The sequence below is a fragment of the Sinocyclocheilus rhinocerous genome, unplaced genomic scaffold (assembly GCF_001515625.1).
Source record: "Sinocyclocheilus rhinocerous isolate Xijiao unplaced genomic scaffold, SAMN03320098_v1.1 scaffold2008, whole genome shotgun sequence".
Classification (NCBI taxonomy): domain Eukaryota; kingdom Metazoa; phylum Chordata; class Actinopteri; order Cypriniformes; family Cyprinidae; genus Sinocyclocheilus; species Sinocyclocheilus rhinocerous.
Genome location: NW_015644775.1, coordinates 30,564 through 48,136, shown reverse-complemented (window position 1 = coordinate 48,136; position 17,573 = coordinate 30,564). Strand labels below are relative to the sequence as shown.

At 38.1% G+C, this 17,573-nt stretch overlaps 1 protein-coding gene across 8 annotated transcripts in view; it reads right to left on the bottom strand.

Moving 5' to 3' along the window:
* Positions 1-465: 465 nt before the first annotated feature.
* The window catches only part of eya1 (EYA transcriptional coactivator and phosphatase 1), a 42,369-nt gene continuing 25,261 nt past the window's right edge, over positions 466-17,573 (bottom strand). For all 8 annotated transcript variants that reach the window (XM_016576629.1, XM_016576631.1, XM_016576636.1 and 5 more), the window contains 7 exons: positions 15,368-15,457; positions 4,827-4,885; positions 4,573-4,733; positions 4,275-4,389; positions 3,899-4,020; positions 3,157-3,257; positions 466-997 (listed from right to left, as the gene is read on the bottom strand). In XM_016576629.1, the coding sequence (XP_016432115.1) occupies positions 917-997; positions 3,157-3,257; positions 3,899-4,020; positions 4,275-4,389; positions 4,573-4,733; positions 4,827-4,885; positions 15,368-15,457 (729 nt within the window). In that variant the 3' untranslated portion in view covers positions 466-916. The remainder of the gene's footprint in view (positions 998-3,156; positions 3,258-3,898; positions 4,021-4,274; positions 4,390-4,572; positions 4,734-4,826; positions 4,886-15,367; positions 15,458-17,573) is intronic.

Genomic DNA, 17,573 nt, shown 5'->3' with positions numbered 1-17,573 from the left:
CACCAAAAAAATCCTTATCTACATTTATTTATTGAATGAAACCTCGAACACGTCAACACTTTCAGGCTTTGCACGAGCTACTGCGCCAACGCCTTTACGTACGTACTTCCATGAAACGGCTTTCCACAGCATGTACCTTAATCAATATATAGGAAGGAATAGTCCAGTGATTACAAATTTACACACACACACAAAAAAATGTATGTACACGATTGTCTCTGCAATGTAAATAATGTTTCGTAAATTTTTTTTTCCTTAAATTACTTAGAAAATCCTTTTTTTTTCTCCTTAAACTTCTTGGTGTAGTGGAATCAAAGTACGTTGTAATGCGAAAAGGCACAAGTTTCTTTTTTTGGGGCCAGTGCCGCTCCACAAAGTCTCTCGAAGTTTATAAATAAGAAGCGTAGGACATCCAGGGCAACAGGTCTGGCGAAACGAGGAAAGCGAAGGGGTTGTCCCCCACTGTCTTTGTACCATCGGTTGAGACATAAAGAGACAAAGCATTACACCAAGTCGCAGTGGGATCGGAGTCCTGCTGAGTTCCAAAGGCATCGGTAGCTCAGTTTTTGTCACAGGTGTGAACCCTTGCCGAGTCCCCTGCGTACACAGGGCTGTAAAACATTTTGATGGCTTCGGAAAAAAAGCCAATTCACAGTAACCAGGGCCAGCAGCTGCAGAGCCATAAATTCACTCTCCTCCACTTCGAAAAAGGTTTAGGGTTAAGACGAATTGCGGCCATGTGTCAACACGCTGAGCGTGTTGCTCTCTCTCTACGTTATGTGTGTGAACGATTTTGTTTTTGGTCTGGTGCTGTCGGAACGCAGAGGATCGGGCGACGCAGCAGGCTGACGGTGCTGGGTATGGGTCTGCAGGGCCCCCGCACGGCCTGGGACAGAGCGACAGGGCCGTCACAGTGCTACAAGTACTCCAGGTCCAGAGCATGATGTAGAGCCATGAGGTCAGAGTGACTAGAGATCCTCCAGAAAGGCATGTTGTGCTAGAAAGACACAGGGAGAGAGAGTGTTTGGGGGTGAAAGAGAAAATAAAGAAACACAAAACCTGCAATGAACACTTCACTTAGAACAACAATCACGCCCGTGAGTGCCGTCTGAACAGCCTCGATGGCCCGTAACATCACACGAGACTTGAGAAGAGGAAGGCCTTACAAACTACAACCACTGAACCAATGAGATCACTCAGTAAATATCATTTAAGAAATTAATAATAAAAAAATATCACATTTTGACAGTTAGCTCAATGACATGAAAATAAAGGAAATAAATCTAGTTGAAAATAAAGGACGTATATCTACTTAAAAACAAAACAAATGTACTCGTTGTGTTCATGTTGGTTTAAAAAGAAAAACAAAACACTTGCAAAAAAAAAAAGTTTAGACCATTTTCAATTTAATGACAAAATGTCATGTTAAAACCATATTCAATTAAAACCACATTTTTTCCTACACTTTGAATATACATGTACACGTGTATCTTAATCTTTTTTAATAATATCAAAAAGGTTTTTGAAAATGTTTTTCAAGATAAAAAGCCTTTCTAATAATAATAAATAACATTAATTATTCATTCATAACATATGATTTCATTTTTGGGGAGTCAGCTCACATGATATTGTATAACCTGAACTTGGTCACGAAAAGATTTTAAGAAACTTATTAAAGTTTTAAAGTTTAAACTTTAATAAGTTTCTTAAAATCGTTTCATAACTTCAGGTTATTAACTTATGGACCTTGACACATAGTCATGAGGTTCTTCAGGGGTCCTCTTTACTTCTTGTTCGTTTTTTTCTTTCTGCAGGATGATTTGGCGGGTAGATGTTGTTCAAATATTAACAAGCAGTGAGGGAATTTAGAGAAATTAGTTTTTTTTCCATTTAATTTGAATAGTTGTAAAAAATTGTAAGAATATATTTTAATATTGTTGGAAAAATATAATAAAATATTTAAAATATATAAAACAACGAAGGCCCCATTAGAAAACACAGCAAAATGGTTTACTACTAGTACCTCAGGAAACATAAAGGAGGGAAATAACTATTAAATGCACTATCCGAACACAACATTGCAAATGAGGCATTGTTCCTGGGAGAGGCCACAAGGAAATATGATTCTGCCAGAATGAAAGAAGCTTGTCAGCCCAGAGTCGTCCACACACAAACCATTACTGAGTCTTATCAAAGGTATAGCCTCTCTCAGGCATATGTTCCGCTTAGAGAAGCTTGCACTGACCCTTAAAAGACTCTTTTCTTTTGTTTTGTAAATTGTCTTTGCTTTTAACTTTAAAAGCCAGAGATGGTATCTCCTTTTGCCTCGGTCGAGTTATTAACTAGAGGGGAATTGTTTCTGGGATACGATGGAAAAAACAAAAGTATACAAAGGTTTAACTTTGCTTTGGTGGTTTCATACAAAGTCACCCTTGACACTAGTGTTGTATCTGACAAAACTGTGGCATTTTATATCAAGCCGGGTTTCTCAAGTGCCAAGGACTTATTAAAATCCCCTGCGCTACGTCTAAACACTTTGTTTCAGAGGAAATGGGGACTGACATGTAAAGCTTAAACTTCCTACATTCACATTCCTTGCATGATTAACTGACAACATGGAACGAATCACTTGGCACAATATAATAATCACACCAACATGTTTTCGTCTGTTTGGAACCTGCCTGAACAACAAGCAGCTTTGATAATTAATTACACAATGAATAGTTTCAGGTTTTGTGGCTTACAGCTTTGGAAAACTTGGCGGATGTTCTGAATACACAGGTGGCAGGTAACATAAATCTTCTGGTTTGAACAACAAGAGACGGGAAAACAACACTCCTAATGTTCTTCTGAATATCCTCGACTTATCTAACAATGATTTAAGCGTCTTAAACGCATGTTATATTTATGAACCGGCCCCTCTAACATGCCTGAGAGGACTTGTCTAGCATTACACACGGTGAAACGGCACAGTCACATGCAGGGACGTGTAATTATGTCATCTTGCCTCCTTTTACATTCGAGCTGTCAGGGGAATTGAGCTGATTACAATGTGAGAATCATTCTCTCACTGGTCCAATGACATTTTCAGGGAATGGACTGAAGAAATTGAAGGTTTAAAGGAAAAGTGCTATAGAGTTCTAGGCATCTTCATACCTTTTTCGACCCTGTCTCCTCCTCCACACCGTCCCCCACCACCACATAAACAACTTTCCTTCCGAACCTCTGGATTACTCTCTCGAAGCAGCTCTCTTTTCCTGGGGAGAAAAGAAACTGGTTTAGGTTGCTGCAGAAAGCAAGGAAGCCACATCCAAGATCCAGCCCCGGTGAGGGGCTCTTTAAATACGCAATAAGTTACACAAAATTACGCAGTATAAACACTTTGCCTTGGCTTGGAGATACGATAAGATCGATGCTCAGATAAAAGTAGTCTGAAAAGCATTAAGTGTGCCTTATTCCTCCCACAACGTGGGACAAATGGAGTTTAACAAGCTAAATCAACCTCACATGCAAATGCCGCAGCGAGGGAGGCGCTGAGCTTCGCGCGAACGAAAGTATGAAAGTACAGGTCGGTGTTTATTTTGCATTCAAAAAAGCGGAGAGGCCGAGAAGAAGAAAAAAATGTCAAAGTGGAATGACATAAATTTGCCGAAGTGGTTTCATATGTAGACCTGAAAAGGAGAGGCCCAGTTCAGGCTGAGCTCCAAGAAAATAATCCCAGCCTGATTAGACCTCTTCCTGAACATCAACCCTCTCGTGTGTCCGCCACTTCTGCAACCTAACCCAATCACACGCCATGTGTCTCACGCTGTTTACACGTAATATTGTCATAATTACAGCCACACTCCAATAGAGTCAATTCATACACACAGGTAGTTAATACTGAGCTCACACTTACCTATTTTCGTGGCGCTATAAATATTTTCAATTGGAAATACTACTCCCAGTCCGTAGAGGAGGACCTTGGCGAGGGCAGGTATGAGCTGTGTTGTGGTCACTAAGATGTTCACACAGTTTGATCTGTAATTGAAAGGCAAATTACGTCAAGTTAAATCGCACAAGGGAGGACAAGGCTAACCAGGAGCGTCATTTGTCATCCAGAACGCTCCATGATTAATGGATCTTTAATTGTTGTCACTTAAAATGGTGTTTTTCAAAAACAATACAGTGCTCTTTGAGGTATTGGGGCATAAAGCACACCGTTATTCATGCCTCTCGCTGATTTATGTGTATCAGAGATGGGCTCTATATAATTCGCTCGTGCTAAGGCCTACCTTGAGTGGATTAATGTTAGTGCTTTCAGTGCCAGTGTTAACCAGGAGTCGGTCAGGGCTTCAATTTCTGCTCGCAATTGCAACCAGGCTTCCCTTTTGGCTGGGCCAAGCAGACCTGAAATGAACAGAAACATTGTTTGAGTTGGACCGTCCCACGAATACTTTGAGGAATTTCGAAATTTACCCAGACCAAGTGGTTTCTGCATAAGGGATTATTTGAGAAACTTATGAGTGCTTTTGTTGACACACCACCCCTCTTCCCCAGCAATTTTAGCAAAGCAGTTTATTGGGGGATTACCTCCGACGTTATTTTTATAGGTGGTGTAAATTTCTTTTACTCGTCTGTAGCGGAAGGCCAGCTTTCTCATCCAGTCCACACCTCCTCGCACGCCGGTGGCCAGACACAGGTTGGCACTAGTGGCAGCAGCGTGGAATCCGTCTGTGCTAAAATTATATGTACTAAACAGAGAGGAGGAAAAAAGAGAGAATGGCTTTTGAGCTTGACTTCAGTTAGAGTGAACTGTGAAAGGGCTAGTATGGTGCTAGCTTTACCTTAGATCCTGCCCGTTGTCGTCCGATGACACGTCGTCAATATGGACCTGATCACACTCCTGGAAACAAGCAAAAAAAAAAAAGGGCGGCCATGGTGAGCTGGTTGGAATTAAAATATACCAATTTGATTAATGGTTTTCATGTGCAAAATTGGTTGCGATTTGGGAGCTTGAATCCATGAAGTGAATAATGTCAACAACTGTGGAATTCCCAATTGAAGGCTAAGCTCTCTCCCGAAAGCTCAAATCAACCTTCAACCACTTCCAGCCTCTAACCCCCCACCTGCTAAATCTTAATAAAAATAAACACCATCATCAGGGGACCGGGGATCCGACCCATTTGGCCACTACCACTAGGGGGATCTCTTGATATACACATCTGCTGGTACGTAAAGTTGGTATCGGTAGACTACGGGAAGGTAGAAACGTCCTCTCCGTGTTAGGTCTGCTAGACCAGAGTCCGGTGCCTGAACACAGAGATAGCTGTGGGATAATGAGAGCGTCTGTGCCCCCTTTAGGGTCTCCACTTCTTGGAGAGGCTGAATGATTCTACAGCTCAGAGCTGATTCAGCCAGTGTACACAGTAACACAAACCAGACTTTCTGGTAAATGTAACTTACTAGAAAAATTGAACCTGATGCTAACCGCCAATGAAATTATGCCCTCTGATTGCTGCCGAGCCACACACCAACACAGCCTGAGGCCAGCTTTTTGGAGAAAGCAGACTGAAAATCTGTTATTAGTTTTCCATTTATAGTCATTCTCTCCCCCCTCCCCTTGCAAGAGCTCGAGATGTTAGTGAGCAGGGCATGAGCATTCAAAAAAAAAAAAAAATTGTTTTTTTGGAAAGACAGGGTTGGCAGCTTGTGTGTTCCAAAAATCATCTGCAAGAAAATAAATAAACAGATAAAAATAATAATAAAATAAAAGAATAATAATATAAAAAATAAACTTAAAATGTTATTTAAACCACAAATTAGATATATATTAAATATATTATTACAAAAATTATTAAATAAAATATATATTAAATATAAACAAGAAAATCAAAACACTATATATAAATATATAGAGTGAAGTATAATGTACAATTAAAAAAAAAATGTATACTTATGAATTAAACCTCACTATATAAATGTATAAATAGTATCTATCTATCTATATCTATAATAGATTAAATACAGTCATATTAATTATAATTATAATAAATTAAACCTCTGTGTAAACTTAATGTTTAAAAAATATATGGAGTTTAATTTCTAATTATAAATATACAAAATATACACATGTACAAACTTTATATATATGTAATTTATAATTATGAATTAAACCTCATCCAATGAAGTAAAAAGAAAAATTGGTTGACACTGCCAGTTCTTCTGTTAAACCTCCATTCATATTTCAAGTTTAATCTAACAATTTACATGGTAGTTGAATTTTAGAAGGGGGTATTTCCTTTTAGCCATTCTTTCGAATTTCCTTTCCAGAACTTTAAGCCTTTTAATTAAGTTTCAACAGGCTGCTAAGACACAAAAATACAAAAAGGACTTCCTTGTTTTAACTCAATCCGAACCTGGCCAAATGCTGACGTTATTGCATTCCTGTCTAATGCTACAGCAGGGTAGGGGTAAGCGCTTTAGACCGTAAACCTTTTTTATTTTACTGGTTCCCCTCTGAACAAATTTTTCATCTCTCTGGATTTGTGGGGAGAGGGAGGGGAGAGCGACGTGAAGAGAAACTCAAACCAGCTGTTCTTTAACAGAATTAAAATCTTGACCCCCAACCCCTACTCTAATGCAGCCATTCTCTCGCCAAGCCTCTCCCAGCAAGCCTCGAGATCCAAAGAGGAAAAGACTTTGACCCGGTGCCCTGCTCCTCCTCTCCAGGACTCCACAGGCTCAGATAAGGGGGAGGGGGGCTGGAGGCAGGGGCGTTTGTGAGGGGGGAGTCGGGGTGACCTCACATGGAGAACTCGAGTGTTGCGGGGCCAAAAGATGGACTGCCAATTGCAGCCGTGGCTCAGGAACACCCCAAGCTATTTGTGTAATCTGTTTCTAGATAGACAGCGATGGATCTGTAATACTTCTGAAGTACCAATTTGTTTTCCAGAGAGGACCTTTGGACAGGCCAAAATCATTACAGAAAGCTGGGGCCTCCGTCGCAACGTTTAATCTTGAGTATTAACGGTTATGATGACAAATGCGCCATTTCAGATAAATAAAATATATTGAAATATTTCTAACCGAAGTATGATTTCGAAAAAAATCCAAACTATAAAAACTGTCATGCAAAAACACATTCCAGAAGTACCACCCCCGTTCCGAGTGCGTGCAGCTGCCTAGGTCTCTTAACACGTTACCATCTCCATTTGACGGAATCACCGCATGTTTACATTGCCTTTTAATTCGCTGGTTATTATGACACACAATTAACAGTCGTGTTGTGGGCTTCCAGACCTCCGGGATGAAAGTGAGGGCAGAGAAAGAATGCACAACCTCTAGCAATTACTGCACACAGCTGGAGCCCACATAAACCACTTGACTGCCTCTCTGGTAGCTGCACCCGGACCCTAATGGAGCTGCCCGGTCCTAATGTCTTACAGTAACTCATGAGACTCATTAGGGCAGCTTCTTAAGCACTCGTTAACACCGTTAAGCCTAATGACCGAGGATGGGCCAGCTTTAAGTGGTTAAATACAGCATGTGGTTGATCTTCAAGGGTGGCTGACGGTATCTTCAAGGTGTTATGTTGAAAGGGTGAGGTAATATAAATATTGTATAAACTACAGCATGACTGAGCTGGTGGTAAAAAATCAATTGAGATAATGGGGTCAATGATAAATAAAAGAGTTCAATGTAGTTTAAAACAGTTTTTTTTAATATGATTTTGTATATATTATATTTATATTCACACACACACACCTCTAAAAAAATAATAACATGCAATAATCTCATATCTCATTGTTTTAATGATTTGAGATTTTTTCATAATAATTTCTTTTTCAAATATTAATAAGTAGTGACACAGTTTTCCCATAAAAACAATTAAAAAGATTATGCAACAATCTTATTCTTTTTTTAAGGATTTGTGAATTTGTGATACAACCATGATATTATGCACCAAAAAATAAAAAATGTAAAAATATATTTGTATTTACATTTTTAATTATATATTTATATATTTGTTATGTGCTTATGAATAAATGAATATATAGGAAAAACTGAGATGGCAATGAGGTTGTCTTTTCTTTTATTGTACTTCTCCTTGTTCACCAAGCAGTGGTTCTTACAAACCTACAATCGCTGCTAACTAACACCAGATGTTCCTACTGTAGGCTGTGTAAAGATTCTCCTCTGCAATCCGTACATAATTACGTCTTACACAAACACGTTGTCTCTGTTTAATTCATCAATTTTTTGATCCCTTCTCATTCGTTAAACTATCCGAAGGTCCCGGTAAAAGAAATAAATGTGTAAATGTGTGGGAAAAACTGTGGGAAACTGCAAGAGAAGCCTAAAAAACTACAAAATAAACACCTTGAAATCAGCTCTTCTCTATTTCCATTCACTCGCTCTCATTTTCCTTTCAGTTCCTCCTCTGACTATCCAGGCCTAGAAAAACCTTTTCATTTATGCGAGCTATCAGAGCCTCCTTTGTTCGGCTGGCATCTGTCATTAAGCAATCAGGCCGGACTGGCTGATTCTTCCTGTTGGCCAGAGGAAGGGCTTTGCTGCCGACTGCACAGAAGCGACTGCTGCAGAATGTCAAAAAAGAAAATGATTATTTAAAACTACAAACCTCACTTTCCCTCTCGTCCCGAGCTGGAAACATCCGTATTGCATTACTCTCCCTGGCTACCACCGTTTCTCTTTTTTCCCCCCTCTCTTTCTCTCTCAGCTCAGGAGATTTCATCCCTGGCCGTGCCTTTGGGCCAGACCCTAAACTCTGCTAAAGCTTAGTCTGGAGAAGGAACTGGCTCCCCACACAGGTGAGTGTCCCAGGTAACAAAGGCACAGTGTGAGTGATTACAGCAATCATCACAACATTCCTCCAAGCCTACAAGCTAAGTCCATGTGAAAAAGCCCAATCCATGGTTCGCAGGTTCTCAATGCTGCCACTCCATGGGCAGGGTCTGTCATCCCCCCGTCTGTGAGGGGGGTTCATGACCCCAGTGTTTTCCCCCCCCTTCACTTTCCCACCACAGTTGGCCCACGTGAAGGGTGAGAGAGGTAGAGGGGAAAGAGGGAGGGTGCAGCTTACCTGTGGGTCGGACACAGGATATGGAGAACAAAGAGAGTTCTTCAGACCCACTTCATTCCAATCCACAGTTTGTGCTTGAACAGTCATGGAATTCAAACAGCCGAGTAAAACAAAGCTCTCTGGAAGCGTGACCTTCCTAAAACCGAGGCTTTTCGCACTCTGGCATATGAAGATGGAAAAGAGCAGAGGCTGGATTCATGAAAATCTTCTTAAGAAAGAAATGTATTGCGTTACGATACGATATGATACGATACTAAATATTCTTAACTCTACTCATAAAGAATAAGAAAAGCAGTTAAGAAGAATTTCATTATTAAGTATATTTCATGAATCCGGCCCCAGATCTTCAAGTTAAGTTAACTCAAGTAAAGTGAGTATGATGCAGAGAAGATAACGGAAAATATGGTTCGAATTTGTTCAAACACGGTCTCAACACACACATCCAAGGGCCAAATGTTCCACTACATTTCTACCTTATAGGTGTGACGCCAGTTAAAACAAAAGTCCGTCCAAATTGGAAGAAAAGCAAACACCTGCTCTTATTAACGGTTTGACGATTATCTCAGCAAACCACATAATACATTTTTCACATATTGTCTAAATTTTGGATCTTAATTTAAAACACAATGCTGCTTCAATCCAAAAAACTGCATAAGGATGAGCAAACCATCATTTGTCACCACATTGTTTGTAACACTACATTTTCCACAAACGCACAACCCTTATTGCTTTTAGGCCCCATTACTGTGGGCTGCTGGGTAAGAGAGGGGCCGATGCTGAGAGAAGACTTTAAAAGCTCTCCGTTCTCTTTTTAGTCATTCCAAAACACATCAGGGCTCCTGCCTGGGGACCTCTGAAGCCCTGACAGCCAAAAGACACTACCTGCGTCTAGACGTAAAAACACATTAAATCAATTAAGTCAATCGCGTTCCCGAATACACAACACGCGCAGGGAAAGTTATGATAATAACTTATTTCACTTTCAAAAGAGTCACTCCTCTATTTTGGTTTGGTCCAGGGAGCTCGAGGAATTTTGATGGAACATTTGCTTGTGGTATTGGCCAGAAATACTGTATATTAAATAACAAAGCTATCTACCTAAATAACCGAGAGGAAAACTGCAAACTAAGATAGGTGAATTGCACTGGAAAGATGTTAGACTAAAACACTGTCACAAAAAATGCAATTATAAAAAAAGTCACACCTCTACTCAATCCCAGTTTTAAACTGATAAGTGAAGGCCCTTCATCCTGGAGGTGATAAAAACGTCCCGTTTGCAATGTCACAGGGTTGACCTCAGGTATGCGTCTGTGGAGGTACGGCCGGGGATAATTGAAACCGTTCCCACTTCTGCAGAGCCAGGGAGGAGAACTCTGTCCCGCAGACGGCTCTGTGTTGTTTTCTCTCCCGGCGAGCCGTGGCCCTTCCCCACTGAGAGGGAGCACGGCCGGGCCTCCAGAGACGCACATTCCCACACACCAACCCGCACTCCACCTCTCACCCAACACACAAGAATGCTTTCATCCCCAACACATCCTCAAACTCAGGTACTGCACGCAGCATATCACACAAACTGGGGTAATAGCATACAAGAATTATGGTATAACCAGTTGTGGTATAACCAAAGAGAAGCATGCCAACTAAACCTCTGTGCATTTCTATACTCATATTAAATGTGTGATTTCTCCTGTAAAATGCTATTTCTTGTGCCTTGATTTCTCATAAAAACAATTAAATATTTAAACGAATTAAAGGATTTTTAATGGGTTTATTTTAGTTTCAAATTCATTTGTCAATATTAAGTTTCCAAAGAAAAAAGTAAATTATTTAAATTAATTTAAAATACTTTATGCATATACACTACTTTGCAAGTGTTTGGACCATTATGATTTCTTTTTTGAAACTTACTGTTATTTATCAAGGGTGCATTAATTTGATCAAAAGTGGCAGTAAAGACATTTATAATGTTACCAAATATTTCTATTTCAAATAAATGCTGTTCTTTTGAATATATTTTTTTTTCATCAAAAAATTCCTGGAAAAAGTATGGTTTCTTCAATAATTGTAGCAGGACATCTGTTTTTAACATTGATAATAATAAAAAAATGAGCATCAAATCAGCATATTAGAATGATTTCTGAAGGATCATGTGACACTGAAGACTGGAGTAATGATGCTAAAAATTCAGCTTTGCATCACAGAAAAAAAATACACTTTAAAATATTTAAAAAACTGTTATTTTAAATTGTAATAATATTTCACAATATTACTGTTTTTACTGTATTTTTGTTCAAATAAACACATCCTTGGTGAGCATATTATTCAAAAACATAAACAGTTTTTACTGACCCAAAACTTTTGAATGCTAGTGTACTTAATGCTACGTGTAAATAAATATGACAAAATACAGAATATAGTGGAAGATTTTTCAACATAAATATCCTTTACATTTATAAATGCAAAAATTAAAAAGGCCACAGCGATTTTTAAGATAATTACATTTTAAACATACACAAATATTTTTCAGCAACACACTTTTTAATTAACCGTTCAATAAAATTATTCATAAAAATGTCACCGGACATTCTGCACACACTATTTTAGTATCAAACTTGCGGTTCCTGAAAATAACCACTAAAATCTTCCTCTCTCATGAAGAAATTTGAATCAATATACTGCAATCAATACAAGGATCATATTGCTGACAAGCATGAAATATATTCTGTCATTGTACAATATCAATAATTAAGTGAGCCAAAAAAACAAGACAGAGTGTCTCTTTTTCCAAAGACCTCTGCGTCTTTATGTGTCTGCTAGGTCACAGTAGTATGCGTGTGTGTGTATGTGAAGTACATCCCTTATGACCAATACGACATGGCTTTTCATTTTTATTACATTCCTCTATATGCACAATCATGTAATTATCAGAATATAACCAACCTCCAATCACACACAGGTGCAAGAAAGCAGGCGGAACGGCGAACAAATAAAACATCCCATCAACTACACAGAATAATGTAACACAACACAATGCAACATGACCCCATGCCTCACCAACACACCCTGACGTTTTAATCAGACAGGATGTGACCACGAGAAAATGTATCCATGTGGATTTATACCCTAAACAGTGATATTTGCAAGTCTTAGTCTTGTTTTATTCCCCAAAATGAGCATTGTAAGAGTTTGGCACAAAGCGAATGCTGAGAGGCTGATGGTGTATTTCTGGACTGCGCCGGCTGTTCTTTGCACATTTGTGTAAGTTACACAGTTGACAATCACCAATCACCATTAGGCATTTGTATGTGCAAAGCCAGAGGGAAATCCCTTTATGGCTTTGACTAAATTAGACTGAGCATGTGCATTTCTTCAAGGTCTCAAATTCATATCTGCTGTGGTATTATTTACAGCTTGAAGTTCTCCACAATTTTGGTCTGTCCTTCTAAACAGCCCCTTTAGTTCAAAGAAAACATTCTGTAACAGTTTAAAGTAAGTTTTCTGCTATTGCATGCAATTGTCGTTTTAAGAGAAATGTCCTTAGCTTTAAAGTGTCAAAACGAAATGCAATAATTCCGTTGCTGAGATGTAGTAGAAAGGAAAAACTGTGCATTCCAATCATTTTACAAGATGCCTCGACAGCCGAATCATACGCGAGTTGTTTAAACACATGAAACGAAATCAAGATACAGGACAGATGTTTTGAAAAGCCACATTTAAGCTTTGTCACAAAACTGCCATATTTTTTTTTAAATGACGGAAGGGCATATCCATTATACAAAGTGTAGCGGGCACAATTTAGTGTAGCCAAACATACGGAAATATTTAACAGCCAATTGCTGCCAATTAACTTTGATCAAGATGAGTGCGACTGGAATCTCCCCGTCACTCGAATGTCTCGGGCAGCACAAACATTTTCTTTCTCCCTGGTTCTCGTGGCAGGAAAAGCAGAGCAAGGCCGTTGACTAATGAGACTTGGCAGGCTCGCAACAGTTCTCCTCACACTTAAGTATCAAACAAAACATTTCCTCCTCCGCGGGGTCAGCCACGAGCAGGACACAGAGGAAAATCAATGGGTCAGTGGTGTCAGGTTCTGGGGAAGAGGGAAAGTGGCTCGCCAGCGGTGTCTGGGCTCGGGTGGGTTCAGTGGGCTTGGTTAGATCTGGTCCACAAAGTCTGCTACTTAAAAGCATGGTTTAGTCAAAAATGAAAATTCTTTTATCCGTTTATTCACCCTCCCGTATGACTTGAATTCTTCAGTGGAACACAAAAGAAGATATTCTGAAGAATGTTCAAGCTGCTCTTTTTCATACAATTAAAATGAATTTGGACTGAAGATTTCAAAAAGGAGGCAAAGAATCATAAAAGTTGTGCATGTGAGTCAAATGATTGCTTTGTGCGGGACTGCATTTTTTGTATTTTTATTCACTGATAATCTTCCACTGCAGCTGTAATCAGTGAGTTTAACCCCGTAAAGCCTGACATATAAAATAATAATATTCAGAAAATTTTATTTTTTTACCCATGGTTGTTCAATTAACACTTAGGCAAAAAGACAAGTTTGTGTGTTTTGTGTCATATTTGATAAATCAGGCTTTTATCGCTTATACTGTATATTACATAGTAAGAATACGGAGCTCATACTCAAGGAAGAAGAATAAGAAAAAAAAAAAACCCACCTCAATTTTACTCAGAGGCCCAAACTGAGCAAAAATATACAATTTGGTGCAGCTGCTGATATTTATATGGCCAAAAAGTAAGAAAGTGTGAAGTTATGATAGCTTGTAATGTAAATCAATTATGACTTTTAAAACCAGACTACTTGTATTAAATTAATAAAAATATCAGCTGGTACTCTATTATCTCCAATAATATGTCTTAGTAAGACGCTTTTTTAGATGCTTAGTTTTATGTTTAAGTTCTGTAGTTTTAATTTTGGGCAGGGAAATCAAAAAATGCAATTTAATACACTGATGACTGAAAAAATGAACACATAAACGTTCCTGTATCATATTTGATACATGTTAACATGATTTGTCTAAAAAAAATGATGTATGGATAATCAAGTAAACCTAAGCTGCTTCAGTCCAGCAAGTGTTCAACTTGAAATATTTCTAGCTATATAATAGTTATGGTTATATTTACTTTATAAAAATGTTTATAAAAATTCACAGCAAAAATACATTATCTAAAAAATTCACAGTAAAAATATATAATATAGGAATTATATTAAAAGGCCTTTTACTTGCTAAAAAAAGTATAGACTGCCAATCAGACAACAGGTTTTTCAGCAAAGTTGTCTTAGAAATTTGCACATCAAAAATGGTACAGAACCATATCTATTCTTTTTGTGAACGAATCATTCAGAACAGTTTTGTCTGAACCGAATCAACTGATTAATTTAATAGATTTCCAGTGAATAACATCTTCAATTTTAGTCTTTTTCTAACACAAAGCTTTTAAGGGGTTGTGGGTTTGCTGAATTATTTCACAGTCTGTATTTTCAGACCTGAAGCTATTTTAACAAGCCATGTCGCTGATCTGTTCAAATCACTAAATGAAGTGTTAGCTCGAGCAACACCAGATCTGGACAAACTGAACTTCACTGCTATGAACACGTGGAGCGCTGCCAATCACGAGCAGAAGTGACCCTACCGGTCTCGTTTTCACCCCTCACCAGGCGGGGCAGACAGACACCTAGATACCCTCTCAGTAACAGCCCCCGGGGGCAGATTTTACACTGATCCGACATGAATCAGGCAGAGCGGGCAGAGCAGCCGCTTTCAGACCGTGACTGAGAGTCTGCGGCCGGAGCGGACAGAGACACAGAGCACACAGCATGACATGCAGACAGTCAGAGCACGTACAGAAATATTAGAGGCTGACAAATTGGCCTGGGCGGCAGGGAAGGGAGGGGGCCTGTGGTGGGCGCAGGCCAGGGAGACTGACAGCGCATGTAAAATTCATAGTGTCCCATGGGCTCCGAGGTAATACTTCACCACTGAGGGACGTTAGTGAGAAATAGGCACCCTGCTATTAAATGGTTGTTGATGCTATGGCTTAAACTTTAATGGACTGCTCTTGTGCTCGTAATGTAATGTATACACTCTGTTGTGACTTATCCACATCTTGGGGCTGGGTTTTAAATATGGCCGCTAAGAAAGCAAGCTGTAGAAGTAATCACCGTGTTAGAGGACTTGCAATAAGCTTCACAGGGGGTGAAGAAAGATACGGTGACCGCAAAAAACGTGAATCCCCCAAAGTCTCAGAAAGTTCTGGACTTACCTCCAAGTCGTTGAAGAAGAAATGTGTGTCGGCCAAGTTGAAGATCATCTCTTCCATTCTTAGTCCCAATGACACTGACGTTGGTGGATCCTGAAAAACACACAGCAAGAAAAAAAAATTATTATCCTTTCTATATAAAAATAAAGAATATACTGTTCAGAATCAGTAATAATATAATAGTATCTTTAGCTGTGGTTAACAAGTTTTTCCATATTTACTTTGGAAAAGATATTTTGAACATAATACTACGTATCTCATATATATATATATATACTTAATGAAAATGAAATGTATTCATTATATATAAATGAAATGTATTCATTATATATACATATAAAGATATATTTATGTTTGGTTTACGCCATATGCACATACATTTTTCCATATTTACATTATACAAGTTATATTTAATTTTAAAAATATTTTATATTTAATAATTTAATAATATTTTATAAAATGCTTCATATTATATTACATATAATAATACACATAATTGTATAATATAATAATACCTATTTATTAAAAACATAAAATATGAATATATAAATGGCTGACACTTTCATAGATTTTCTATATTATATATTTCACATTTTCACATAATTACTTTGGATAATATATACATATTTAACATTTAGATATGACTTGATAGATGATACTATAGATAGATAGATGGATAGATAGATGTATAGATGGATAGATAGATAGATAGATAGATAGATAGATAGATAGATAGATAGATCTAATTTTACACTCTGTAGGCAGTAAAACCCAATCTTAGATGCGTTATGAGTTGAAATGAGCTTGAGGTCAAGGTGTCATCATAAATATATCACTGTACACATACCTCAGAGCCAAGATCATCTTTCTACACATTACTACTGATGCATTTCACCCCCATTTCCCCCAAACAATCTTCTCACATCAGATAAAGCATTTTCCAACAATTTGTGAAAGGCTGAAGTTGGAAATTTAATAGAAACTTCTAGAAACAGGAAGATGCACATTTTCCTACACAAAACAGCTTTAGCGAGTGATGTTTAAACCTGTGCACTGGCAGTAATCAAAATGGATTACTCACTTAAAATATAATGGACTCTTTTTTAAAATGTATTCAATGTATTCAGTTTCCACCGTAATGCAATACTGGCAGTAATGGCGATCTCGTGTTGTGTTTGAGCTGACACAAAGATGGGAGCGACTGCTCTCTAAATTGTTAATGAATCATTTGCAGAGTGTTTTTCTCTTTAACACCTAGTCAGCACTCATTAAGGAAGCTCATTACAAAATTACACCTTTTCATGATTACAGACTTGTCTTTGCACATGTATATATATATATTGTCAATTTTCTCATCTCAACTGAACTACACATATTTAGGAGTCAGTGCATTTAAAGTGACAGTTCGCAGTTTTGAAACAAAGAAACACTGTAGTACGAGCTTAAAACAAGGCAGCAGGGTTTATTAAATGGATATTTAGACTAGTAATACATTTAAAATCATCTTTTGTAATCTTCATTCCCCACAGGCTTATTTTTCTAATCAGTGGCTGCTCTCTCGTTGTTCATTAAGAGGATAAAGCAAGTGTGCGAATGAGAGAGGAAAGCAAAGGAGGGGATTTATTCCAGTGTCTGTACAGCCGTGCTGAGTCAGAGAGCTCTGCTGCAGGGATTAGAGCTTAAAGCCACCTGAAGAAACGCCTGAGCTTTCTACTGATTACATGTCACACTCAACAATGAAAATGTTTTAACTGCGGACAGCGGGAGGGGAAACCACACAAGAAGAACAGAACACCAGCAAAGAAACTGATGAGGTTATTAAGTTGATGTTCAAACTGAGTATAATCTACAAATTAGTATATTTATGATGATACACAGTTTTTTTTTTCTGTTCATACACAGTACAATCTCGTTTGCTCATCAAAGCTGAAAAGACAGTAAAGTAATATTGTGAAATATTACAACAATTTAAAATAACTGTTTTCTATTTAAATATGTTTGAAAATGTCATTTATTCCTGTGATGGCAAAGCTGAATTTTTATCAGCCATTACTCCACTCTTCAGTGTCACATGATCCTTCAGAAATTATTCTAATATGCTGATTTGGTGCTCAAGAAAAATTTCTTATCATCAGTGTTGAAAACAGCTTAATATTTTTGTGGAAACCAACGTTTCTTCAGGAATATGTGATGAATGGAAAGTTCAAAA